Source organism: Limanda limanda, chromosome 7 (assembly GCF_963576545.1).
Source record: "Limanda limanda chromosome 7, fLimLim1.1, whole genome shotgun sequence".
Taxonomy (NCBI): Eukaryota; Metazoa; Chordata; class Actinopteri; order Pleuronectiformes; family Pleuronectidae; genus Limanda; species Limanda limanda.
Window position 1 is genome coordinate 18,356,433 of NC_083642.1, and position 12,688 is coordinate 18,369,120.

General features: G+C 39.5%; 2 protein-coding genes and 1 long non-coding RNA gene across 3 annotated transcripts; all 3 read right to left on the reverse strand.

The window, feature by feature from the left end:
- Positions 1–328: 328 nt before the first annotated feature.
- LOC133005045 (complement C1q tumor necrosis factor-related protein 3-like) lies at positions 329–1,272 on the reverse strand. Its single transcript, XM_061074634.1, has 4 exons — positions 1,239–1,272; positions 940–1,023; positions 718–846; positions 329–612 (listed from the first exon to the last, which is right to left on the reverse strand). The coding sequence occupies exons 1-4, from the start codon at positions 1,270–1,272 to the stop codon at positions 329–331; spliced, it is 531 nt and encodes a 176-aa protein (XP_060930617.1).
- Positions 1,273–1,275: 3 nt separating this feature from the next.
- LOC133005697 (uncharacterized) lies at positions 1,276–1,960 on the reverse strand. Its single transcript, XR_009678384.1, has 3 exons — positions 1,885–1,960; positions 1,668–1,739; positions 1,276–1,331 (listed from the first exon to the last, which is right to left on the reverse strand). It is a non-coding gene; the product is annotated as an uncharacterized LOC133005697 (long non-coding RNA).
- Positions 1,961–5,852: 3,892 nt separating this feature from the next.
- Positions 5,853–10,203, reverse strand: LOC133005046 (complement C1q-like protein 4). Its single transcript, XM_061074635.1, has 5 exons — positions 10,122–10,203; positions 8,265–8,450; positions 7,617–7,709; positions 6,253–6,381; positions 5,853–6,136 (listed from the first exon to the last, which is right to left on the reverse strand). Exons 1-5 carry the CDS (start codon positions 10,201–10,203, stop codon positions 5,853–5,855), a joined length of 774 nt encoding a protein of 257 aa, XP_060930618.1.
- Positions 10,204–12,688: the final 2,485 nt, after the last annotated feature.

A 12,688-nucleotide genomic window follows, 5' to 3' on the forward strand; every position in this document is an offset into this window, starting at 1 on the left:
AGACACATCCATCTAACACACATCTAAACCAACAAATACATGAAAACAAGCCACAATTACCTTTTTAAAACAAGAGAGTTGCCATGACAGACAACATGGCATTTCTTACACCCAAACAGCTGTGAAGGGTTTATTTGATTTTCCACCAATAATTGATAACATTTTTGTTTATGTTAAAGAAATGTACCCAGATATCACTGCAATATATTTATGCTTTTATTCAAATATATTGGATATATTTTGAAATACAAGATTCAGTGATAATCATTTTTTGATTTAGATCGTGATAATACAGTAACGTACAGCTAAAGAAACAGGACTGTCCCCCTCACATGGTGAAAAGCAGATGACCACTGAAGGTGCTGTGGTTATTTTCATTGTCATATACCCTTGCGTTAGCACTCAGACGCACAAACACAACATCTCCAACCTCTAACAGCAGCGTGGCGCCATTAGCAGAAGTCCCATAACCGTTTGTCTGATACTCATATACAACACAAATAATGTGTCCATTTCTGACCAACCAAGCAGACGAAGCATGTGAAGGATGTCCATGTGCACCTATGTAGAGCTCAAAGTGGTAGGCTCCTTTCACCGGTGCAATGAAAAAACCTGTGGACACATTTTATCAGCATTAGTAAGAAGAGAATTGTCTGCTGTAACAGGTCAACATTTCCAAGAATGAAAATAAATCGGAAAGTTTGTGAATTTGAGTACCTGTGTTCGGGTTGTAGGCATTTCCAATATTTGTAATGACCTGTCTGAAGACCAGATTAGTGTGTGTATTAAATGGTCCGATAGTTGTTGAACTTGAAGACAGAGCGGCGGTGAAGGCCACGCGTTTGACTGAAAAACAGACAAGTGATCATTTTAGAGTGCAGCTGATGCTATACAGAAGAAATGTGTTGGCTATTAGAACACGTTTCTAAATTCACAAACCTTGTGTGTCTCTCCACAGATCCTCCACCAGGTTTTTGGTCACGTTTGTCCTTGCATTAATGGCAGTCAGTTCTCCTGCCTGTTCTGAAATGTGATTCATCAAAAAACAGGCATTGAGAAAAACGAAAACAAAGTATTTCACATAGTATTTAATCGTACCTTTCTTTTCTCCAAAAGTTTTCTTTAACAACTTCAAACTTAAAAAAAGGTTGAATTAAAATATTTGAACTTTTGACACCTTACTGTCCAACTGAGAAACTGAATAACATGCTTGATTAAAATTATATATATACATGTACCTTTGTCCTGTTGGTTCAATTTCTCCTGCTCCATCTGCAATTTCTCCAGCTCCCTCGGCAACTTCTCCAGCTCCCTCAGCTTTGCTGCTTGTGCTAAAAAAAAAAAGTTTAAATGATTAGAGTCCTGCCACATGTCTGTCCTGCAAATGATTTAAAATACCTTCTTTTACAAGTTAGTGTAAAATTGTCTACATTTGTTTGGTTGTATAGATGTAATGATTAATGTCATGGACTACTGTAATAAGCACGCGCTATGTGAAGCAAAGGCATTGAAGTATTCCATTTTGCCAACTTCAGAAAGTAATCTGGCAGATGGTCGCTGAAAAATGTTTCAGCATAAAAGAACATGGTTGTTGTTTTTTCCACCTGTGTAACAGGATTAGTAAAAATATACATATTGTTTCTTTTTGACTGAAGATATACATGTACCTTTGTCCTGTTGGTTCAATATCTCCAGCTCCCTCGGCAATTTCTCCAGCTCCGTCAGCTTTGCTGCTTGTGCTAAAAAAATGTAATGTTTCTTTTTGACTGTATAGTATTTTAAACAATGAAAAACAATGGTGCATTCGTCTGAAGAAAAATAAATCAATGAAAAATATGGGTTTAAATGGATGGTGCTTGTTTTTTTTGTATCCAACCCACTGACCGTCATTCTCTCGCTGTAGGTGCCTCAGCTCCACCCTCTGCTCAGCCAACAAGCCGCTCATCTCTCTCAGCACGGCATGGATGTCCTGTGGGCAGGTGGGTTGGTGCAGAGAGGTTTGCAGGTTGCCTCGTCTGGTTATCTCCAAGAGGAGTAATTTCATTGTCAGACTCTGGTTGAGGCTGAGCTGTGGAGCAAGAGCAGATCAGCAGCAACAGTGGAAAAAACATTGTCACCTCCATCCTCAGACTGGCAGAGTGTCCAGTTCAGCTTTGTAGCATCTGTACTAACCCCATCCTTAAGTAATGTCTTATCCTGATCAATCATTGCCAGGAGTTACTCAGAAACGAGTGAAGGTGATAGATAAGAGTATACTTCTTACTTAAGAACACAGCACATAAATGCTAATAATTTACCTGTGTGCAGGATGTAGAGGCCAAATCCTTTGAATACAAAGTTTATTAAAATTCTAACAGGGCATATTTTCAATGTTGTGAGGGCCTAAGATATCTCACTGTGTAACTTTAGGGTTTGTAAATACATTTTTACTACAATGCAGATTATCAAAAGTTCATATATGACGTCTCCACAGACAGGCTTCAGTCATTACTTGTTGGTCTCTTAAGACTGTAGATACTGACAGACTGAACTTCCCTCTCCACCGGATTAAACATTGATGTCATAAGGTCATATCTAAATCTAAGGGTCGTCGATTGGCTGCCATAAACCAACCCTTAGGAGAAAACAATGCTCTGAGTGTAATAAAGAAAAATTGTCTCTCTCCGCTTCCTCAATAAACTGATCACTGAGATAAAGTCTATTTTTTGAAAGGCAACAACACAATGCTAGACATAAATCTAGTGAAGGCTGCTGAAGATATGAGTATAATTTACTCGTAACTGCTGCTGCCCAAGGACACTTCAGCATGCAGATGCGGAAGACTGTGGATTTAACCACCAACCTTCTAGTCAAAGGACGATCACTCTACCCCTCAGCTACTGCTCCCCCACTGGTTACCCAAACCCTGTCGTGACCACTTCAAGACACACAGGGGTGATCCCCAGCTATGTAACACAACTTTTCCAAAAGGTAATCTATTACTATGTTAAAATGAACCTGAGACAAAACTGAGGGACTCCTATTAGTTTGTTACCTCAAACATAACCACTGTTATAAAAATAATCATACATGAAGCCAATGAAGATGGACACCACTGATTATTTCATTCAACTTACGTGTATTGTCTGTACCAACACCTAAAATAGCATTTTACTGTGCCACAGAGAACCTTGGAGTACACCTTTAATCACATGTTATCAAATACACATAAATGTAACAATTTAGAGACGTCCCAAACGGTCGACTCTACGAAAGCATTGACTCTGCAAGGTCCATTCTTGCTGGTATCTTGCCTGCTGGCTTGCGGAGCTAAGCTAACAAGCCAGGTACAGAGACACCGATACCTGCAAATCACTACTAACACATAAATAAAATACTAAACTTATCTTACTATAGTAACGGGAGCGCAGACGTCTTTAACTTGTCTGTCAGGGGAACAAGCCAAACATCAAACCGTATTATTCATCCGATATGTGACTGAAACCTCTCCACAGACTCAGGTTGTGTTCAGTGACGGGGATTCGCCTGTTAGCTCAGGCGAAGCCGAGCATGCAACAGGCTAGGAGCTGCAGTCGTCGTGCTGACTGTGACGTCACATGAGAATAACTCATCATTTCAAACCTCTATATCGTTGAAACGAGTGAGTTCGAAAAAAATAGCTCCCCCCTCAGAGTTGTCTGGAAGGAAGAACCTCCTGATTGAGACTAAAACCGTTTTTTGAACCAGGCTGTAAACAGGTATAATTCTGCTCTAAAGTCGGGCTTTTAAACATGGGAGTCTTTGGGAATTGATTCCTTCTTGGACCCAGCCTCTGTGGCCACCCAGGGAACTGCAGCTTTTTACACTTCCGCATTGGCCTCATCGCTCAGCCCAGGATTTTGCCCCTTGGTTTAAAGACGTGATGTCTCTTTAAGAGGAAGGAAATTAAAGAGGGGAAGTGAAGCAAGAGGCTCCTCTTCCTCGTAGCACTCACAATAAAAACATTGGTGCGCAAAAGGCGAGCCTGCATCCAGGGATGGACATTTTCTGATAACTAACTAACAAGTCGTTGGGAAGCTCCTGCTCGAACAGCCACTTGTTGCACCGCTATGCTGCAGCTCAACGACTCGATGGAGCCGGAGAGTCCCGGCGCTGCCATCCATGGGCTCCCCGAGGCCCACTTATGTTTAGAGATGTACATGTGAGACACCTAATGCTTCTAGAGGTGCTTGTGGTGAGTGACCTCAACATGGAGAAAAAAAAAATCTTTAACGGAAGCATTGTAATTTTTCATCAGGACAGCAGGTGGCAGTGTGATGCTAGGACTGCTGCATCATCTCATTTTCCTATAGACAGGAGTTTTTTTATAATTCTGCTGAATGAGATCTCATTCATGGGAAAAACACATAATGTTTTCCAACATGTGGTTATAAAATGTAAAGACTTGGGTTGCTACGTTTTTTTGGTTGACTAGATGCAATAATTCATGTCATGGACTACTGTAATAAGCACGCGCTGTGTGACGCAAAGGCATCGAAGGCATTGAAGTATTCCATTTTGCTAACTTCAGAAAGTATTCTGGCAGATGGTTGCTGAAATATGTTTCAGCATAATAGAACATGGTTGCTGTTTTTTCCCCCACTGTTACAGGAGAAGTAAAAATATACATATTGTTTCTTTTTGACTGTATAGTATTTTAAAGAATGAAAAACAATGGTGCATTCGTCTGAAGAAAGAAAAATCAATGAAAAATATGGGTTTAAATGGACTGTGCTTGTTTTGGTTGGATCTGAGTTGTATATCTTCCCTGTTATGTTTATTGAAAACAAACAAAAAGGAGATATTGTGCATCACGTGTTTAGCGGTCATAATGATGTCCATTTGTGAAATGTGTATCAAATCAAAAAAATGGGGAAAAAGGAAAGAAAAAAATAAATCCGTAGATGCACTTATTGTACATGTGGTTAGGTTTAGTAGGTTTGACTTCAAGTTCTCGAACGGCCTTACGGACGTCTGGGCAGGCAGCTCTGAAAGACGGAAGTAAAGACTTGTGGGAGAAGACATAATGAAAAACAATAAAGGATTGAAGAACAATATTGAACAATTCTGAAATTGCAGTTCTGTTGATGCTTGTGATTATTGAAGATGTACTTTAGAGAAATTTCATTGAAAAGATATGACTGATGATAATTCTGTAGAATAGCGATGTATACCAAATGTAATCTTTCCAATGCTATGAAGAATTTAAACATGAAATTGATATGCAATAAAACCTGTGTGCTTTTTACATGAGGATTCCACTGTGTATTCATGAGCTGCAAGTCAAGCGGTAAACAAAGAAGACAACGAATCGATCAAAAAGACAAGTGGTCGGTATATTAATCATTGACATTGTTTACCAGGCAAAGTCTAGTTCCAGTTCATCAAATGTGAGGGTTTCCATATTTACCATTATTGTAAAATATATTTTGTTCTCGGACCTCCTATCGGAGCAAGTCATCTTTGTTCTCTGGAAAAAGGATTTTTCACTGTTTAAATTCACATCCATCTAACACAAATTTAAACCACAAATACATGAAAACAAGCCACAATTACATTTTTTAAAACAAGAGAGTTGCCATGAGGTTAATACAACAACATCTAACAGACAACATGTCATTTCTTACACCCAAACAGCTGTGAAGGATTTATTTGATTTTCTACCAATAATTGATAACATTTTTGTTTATGTTAAAGAAATGTACCCAAATATCAATATATTTATGCTTTTATTCAAATGGTTATTGGGAAATATACGACTCAATTATAATGATTTTCAGATTAAGATCTTGATAATACAGTAACATACAGCTGAAGAAACAGGACTTTTTCCCTCACATTGTGAAAAGCAGATGACCACTGAAGGTGCTGTGGTTATTTGCATCGTCATATACCCTTGAGTTAGCAACCAGACGCACAAACAAAACATCTCCAACCTCTAACAGCAGCGTGGCGCCATTAGCAGACTTCCCAGCATTGGATGGCTGATGCTCATATGCAACACAAATATTGTGTCCATTTCTGACCAACCAAGCACCTGAACCATATGAAGGATGTCCCAGTGAATATATGTAGAGCTCAAAATGGTAGGCTCCTTTCAACGGTGCAATGAAAAAACCTGTGTACACATGTTTTTATCAGCATTAGTAAAAAAAGAGAATTGTCTGTTGTAACAGGTCAAAATCAACATTAACAAGTATGAAAATAAATTTGAAAGTTTGTGAATTTGAGTACCTGTGTTCGGGTTGTAGGCATTTCCAATATTTGTAATGACTTGTCTGAAGACCAGATTAGTGTCTGTATTAAATGGTCCGATAGTTGTTTGACCTGAAGACAGAGCAGCGGTGAAGGCCACGCGTTTGACTGAAAAACAGACAAGTGATAATTTTAGAGTGCAGCTGATGTTATACAGGAGAAATGTGTTGGCTATTAGAACAAGTTTCTAAACTCACAAACCTTCCGTGTCTGTCCTCAGAGCCTCCACCTGGTTTTCGGTCACGTCTGTCCTTTCTTTAATGGCCGTCAGTTCTCCTGCCTGTTCTGAAATGTGATTCATCAAAAAACAGGCATTGAGAAAAAGCAAAACAAAGTATTTCACATAGTATTTAATCGTAACTTTCTTTTTGTCCAACAGTTTTCATTAGCAACTTCAAACTTAAAAAAAGGTTGAATTAAAATATTTGAACTTTTTGACACCATGCTGTCCAACTGAGAAACTGGATAACATGATTTATTAACATTTTATATATACATGTACCTTTGACCTGTTGGTTCAATTTCTCCAGCTCCCTCAGCTTTGCTGCTTGTGCTAAAAAAAGAAAAGATTAATGATGAGAGTCCTGCCACATATCTGTCCTGCAAATGATATAAAATATCTTCTTTTACAAGTTAGTGTAAAATCTCCTCAGTTTTTTTGGTTTACTAGATGTAATAATTCATGTCATGGACTACTGTTATTAGCACGCGCTGTGTGAAGCAAAGGCATCGAAGGCATTGAAGTATTCCATTTTGCCAACTTCAGAAAGTATTCTGGCAGATGGTCGCTGAAATAGGTTTCAGCATAATAGAACATGGTTGCTGTTTTTCCCTGACTGTTACAGGAGTAGGACAAATCGGCTATTGTTTATTTTTGACTGTATATATACATGTACCTTTGACCTGTTTGTTCAATTTCTCCAGCTCCATCAGCTTTGCTGCTTGTGCTTAAAAAAAAATAATTAAATTGTTGAGAGTCCTGCCACATGTCTGTCCTGCAGAAATGTGGTGGCTATTAGAACACGTTTCTAAATTCACAAACCTTGCGTTTCTGTCCTCAGAGCCTCCACCTGGTTTTCGGTCACGTTTCTGCTGGCTTTAAAGGCCGTCAGTTCTCCTGCCTGTTCTGCAATGTAATTCATCAAAAAACAGGCAATGAGAAGTAAACAAAAACAAAATATTTCACGTAGTATTTAATTGTAACTTTCCTTTCTCCAAAAGTTTTCTTTGGCAACTACAAGATTCAAACATGTTGAATTAAAATATTTGAGCTTTTTGACACCTTACTGTCCAACTGAGAAACTGAATAACATGCTTGATTAAAATGATATATATACATGTACCTTTGTCCTGTTGGTTCACTTTCTCTAGCTCCGTCTGCAATTTCTCCAGCTCCCTCTGCAATTTCTCCAGTTCCCTCAGCTGTGCTGCTTGTGCTAAAAAAAAAAAACTGCCACATGTCTGTCCGGCAAATTATGTAAAATACCTTCTTTTACAAGTTAGTGTAAAATCTCCTACATTTGTTGGGTTGACTAGGTGGACTACTGTTATAAGCACACGCTGTTTAAAGCAAAGGCATCGAAGGCATTGAAGTATTCCATTTCGCCAACTTCAGAAAGTATTCTGGCAGATGGTCGCTGAAATATGTTTCAGCAAAATAGAACATAGTTGCTGTTTTTCCCCCCACTGCTACAGGAGAAGTTAAAATATTCATATTGTTTCTTTTTGACTGTAGATATACATGTACCTTTGTCCTGTTGGTTCAATATCTCCAGCTCCCTCGGCAATTTCTCCAGCTCCGTCAGCTTTGCTGCTTGTGCTAAAAAAATGTAATGTTTCTTTTTGACTGGATAGTATTTTAAAGAATAAAAAACAATGGTGCATTCGTATGAAGAAAAAGAAATCAATGAAAAATATGTTTTTAAATGGATGGTGCTTGTTTTGTTTGTAACAACACCATCACTCCTCTCATTGCCTCCCGACCCACTGACCGTCATTCTCTCGCTGTAGGTGCCTCAGCTCCACCCTCTGCTCACCCAACAAGCCGCTCATCTCTCTCAGCACGGCATGGATGTCCTGTGAGCAGGTGGGTTGTTGCAGAAAGACGTTTGCAGGTTGCCTGGTCTGGTTATCTCCAAGAGGAGTAATTTCATTGTCAGACTCTGGTTGAGGCTGAGCTGTGGAGTGAGAGCAGATCAGCAGCAACAGTGGAAAAAACATTGTCACCTCCATCCTCAGACTGGCAGAGTGTGCAGTTCAGCTTTGTAGCATCTGTACTAACCCCATCCTTAAGTAATGTCTTATCCTGATCAATCATTGCCAGGAGTTACTCAGATACAAGTGAAGGTGATAGCTAAGATTAACTTCTCACTTATAAACACAGCACATAAATGGTAATAATTTACGTGTGTAGGATGTAGAGGCCAAATCCTTTGAATACAAAGTTTATTAAAATTCTAACAGGGCATATTTTCAATGTTGTGAGGGCCTAAGATGTCTCACTGTTTAACTCTAGGGTTTGTAAATACATTTTTACTACAATACAGATTATCAAAAGTTCATATATGATGCCTCCACAGACAGGCTTGAGTCATAACTTGTTATTTTGTTAAGACTGTAGATACTGAACAGACTGAACTTCCCTCTACACCGGATTATACATTAATGTCATAATGTCATATCTAAATCTAAGGGTCGTTGATTGGCTGCAATGAACCAACCCTTAGGAGAAAACAATGTTCTGATTGTAATAAAGATAATTTTTCTCTCTCCGCTTCCTCAATAAATTGATCAGTGGGATAAAGTCTGATTTTGGAAAGGCAACAAAACAATGCTAGAAACAAATCTAGTGGAGGCTAGATTTATAAATTATACGAGTTCTCGTAACTGCTGCAGTGTACTTTACTCGTAACTGCTGCTGCCCAAGGACACTTCGGCATGCAGATGCGAAAGACTGTGGATTGAACCGCCAAGGTTCTTGTCAAAGGACAACCACTCTACCCCTCAGCCACTGCTATTGGCTTTGTACCTCAAACATAACCACTGTTTGAAAAAATCATATATGAACGTGGTCTCATGAAACGGTTTGAAAGAAATCGTACTAAAAGTCATGTCCAAATTTTGGTAGAGAATCCTACGAAATGCACAGCGCTCCATTTACGTAGACTCCTACAAAATGCTCCAAACGACAAGTGTACCTGCGCAGACCTCTGCCGCGCTCTGATCAATCAAGATGGCGGAGATTGCTGCATTCTGGTTGGAAATGCTTTATTTTAGCAATGTTTCTTAAAAAAAATGTGTTTGATGATATTTATGGAAAGATATGTGTGCTTCAGTTTCAATATTTTCATTCATGGTAAAAAAACATACTGCTAATATGTTTTCTAAACCCTATTTTCACAACCCTAATCTCAACCCGAAAGAACAATACAGAGAACTACAAATTGAATGGTGTTCCCGTGCTTGTGTGTGTTGTTACCATCTTTTTTAGTTCCAATGTGTTTTCACTATTATGTGAGATTGCGACCAGTAACCTTGATACTTTTTATGTTTTTATTTGGTGTGAGAAAAATTCCTGTTTAGTCAGATTTAGTTTTTGTTACTGATAAACTGTAAAAATCTAGTTTTTTCAAGGTTTTGGCCCTACTCAGTGGCGCCCCCCATAGGTTTGCATTGGGCTGTGGTGGTGGAGTTCAAGACCTTTCCAAAACAGATCACACCATGTATATTGCATATTTAACCTAACCTAACCTGCCATCAAACCCTAACCCTTTACCCACTGACATGTTACTCCCGAGGTCAAGACCTTCACGATGATGTCTTTGCTTTTGTCCTACGACAAAGTTTACATTTCATCCTGCTCCAAGCACAGGCCCTCTCTGACCTTTTGAGGTCCAAGCTGGCAGGGCCGGTCTTTCCTACAGGCGACATAGGCGGTTGCCTAGGGCGCCACTCAGAGGGGGGCGACAAAAACTGCGCCCAGCAAAAAAAAAATATATATATATATATATATATAAAAATAAATAAAATTGCGCCCCCTTCTATATGTGGTATGCCCCAAAATATTGTATTTAATGACTTTAACAGTAATTAAAGATTATTCCTACTAATATACGTGATAGTCACGTGGGTTTATGTTTCATTAGAGAAATCAGTAATCGACCGCAGCACTCAGGTGGAACGTTTGGCACGGGAGCAGTTGTACCCCGGACTGTCTCTCTGGGGAGAACGTTAGCTCCTAAAGCTTCGCTTGATCAGCAGGAGTGTCATTGAGACATATTGATATCGTTTTTGAATGTCTACTTAGACTGGTAAAAACATGTTTCAATAAACAGATTTATAGACTGGTAAAAACATAGAAACTCAGCTGTGCAGTGGGACACTCGCGCCAATAGGTGGGCAGGACTACATTCGCCTGTATAGTTGTTTATTTTACCTGCGCGTCGTCTTGCAGGCGGGTCGAGATAGAATATTGTTTACTTTAGACAGGGTGAAGTTCAGCTCCGACACAAACAGACTCTGTAATTAAGTCATGTATTGTTATTGTGCCTTATAAAGACCAGTTATAAGCCAATGTTCAATAGGTCTATATTGTAAATGTTTATATTTCTTTATGAGTGATAATGTTTGTAGTAAAGAGGCACCATAATAATTGAATGTATGTTTTATGCACCTTAAAATGCAGTTACACTCAGAGAAATGCTTGTACTTGAAATTCTGTTTAATTTGAATAAGATGCAGTCTGGATGAGGAACTGAAGTCTCCATGTCGTTATTCCTGCTCCATTCATGCTGTATTCTACAGATGTACTTTGTTGCTGTGGTATTAACAATAGGGGGAAATGAGCCAAAAATCGAAAACAGTGTTGTCACTGACTCTGCTGAATCACCGTGGTGCAGAGTTCATATGTATTTTTCATATAAGTGTTAGATGAATGTCCGCCATGTTTTTTGTTTTCAAGAAGAGAGAGAAGCGCATAGGCAGTGGTGGAGGAAGTACTGAAGTTTAGTACTTAAGTAAAAGTACAAGTACACAGGAAAATATATACTTAAGTAAAAGTAAAAGTACTACATCAACAATCCTACTTAAGTAAAAGTAAAAAGTACTTGCTTTTAAATTTACTTTAAGTATTAAAAGTAAAAGTACTCACGCAATGGGTTGTCTCTCAATGTCTAGGCTGTGCCATTTTGATAAAGAATGCAGATATAGCTACTGCTAATACTCATGCCTCTACATATGTCACTACTAATAATAATTATAAGCAACAACATTTGCAGGTATGGCCTGCCCCTTTAAGGAACGGGCCCAGAGAGTGACGTAGTGCACCTGGGTAACTTGCGCAAGAAGTGTGTGAATACGAGAAGTGAACGAGCACCTTGTAGGATATAGTGCCGCGCACTAATACAGTTGTGTGGGTTCACGACAGGGGCGGAGTGATACAGGGTTCAGTGTGTTGCATCGGGGAATGCAAGTTGTTGCTGTTTGTAACGTGAGCTTGGAGCAAGTAATAAATGAGGATTAAAGAAGCCATCTCAGTATCATCCCTACGGTTTCCAGTGGCCATATCAAACCATTACATGGTGTCAGAAGTGGATCCAATTTGTCATCTTGCCTGAGGAATATACAACGAGTTTTCTGAAGAGGAAGCTACAGCTGACGGGTACCACGACGGAGACTAGCAGAAAAAAAAAAAAGCTAACTGGAAATGGAGCAGTTTAAGCTACCGTCGCCGTTAGTGTTAACCGGCAACTTGGGAGAAAATTGGAGACGATGGGAACAGCGCTTCCAAATATATATGACCGCGAGTGGTGCAGAAGAAAAGGACGAGAAGATCCAGGTAGCAATTCTACTGCATGCACTGGGTGAAGAGGCACTGGAAGTGTACAACACGCTTGAGAAAAATCTTGACGACGAGGATAATGAAACAGTGAGTGGAATTCTGGCAGCCTTCAAAGCATACTGTTTGCCGAAGAAAAATACAGTGTTTGAAAGATACCAGTTTTGGGCGCATCCTATGGCCGAGGACTTAACAATTGAAAAGCATGTGACTGAACTGAAGAAGAAAAGTAAAGACTGTGAATTTGGGGCCTCTGAGAATGACATGATCAGAGACAAGATTGTGTTCAGCCTGAGCGATCAGCGCTTAAAGGAGAGACTTTTGAGAGAGCCGAATCTCACGTTGGAGAGAGCGATAGACACGTGTCGTGCTGCAGAGACAGCGAAGGCTCAGATACAGGCTATGGGTGCATCCAGAAACGAGACAGCGGTGCACGTGCTACACGAACGTAAAGCATGGGACAGACAAACACTCAATAAAATAAAACCTTCAGCGACATACATGCAAAGCAAAGGATCGAGCACAATATGCAGAAATTGTGGAAAGTCACACCAACCACGCCAATGTCCTGCATATGGA

Bases quoted from the DNA above. Each gene is read 5' to 3' on its own strand.
- LOC133005045 (XM_061074634.1), bottom strand. From the start codon at position 1,272: ATGGAGCAGGAGAAATTGAACCAACAGGACAAAG. The intron at 847-939 runs GTTTGTGAATTT...TCTGTTTTTCAG, and splicing joins TCTGTGGAGAGACACACAAG to TCAAACGCGTGGCCTTCACC. The intron at 613-717 runs GTACTCAAATTC...ATGTGTCCACAG, and splicing joins TGCCTACAACCCGAACACAG to GTTTTTTCATTGCACCGGTG.
- LOC133005046 (XM_061074635.1), bottom strand. From the start codon at position 10,203: ATGTCGCCTGTAGGAAAGACCGGCCCTGCCAGCTTGGACCTCAAAAGG. The intron at 7,710-8,264 runs GTCAGTGGGTCG...TTTTTTTTTTAG, and splicing joins CCTACAGCGAGAGAATGACG to CACAAGCAGCACAGCTGAGG. The intron at 6,137-6,252 runs GTACTCAAATTC...ATGTGTACACAG, and splicing joins TGCCTACAACCCGAACACAG to GTTTTTTCATTGCACCGTTG.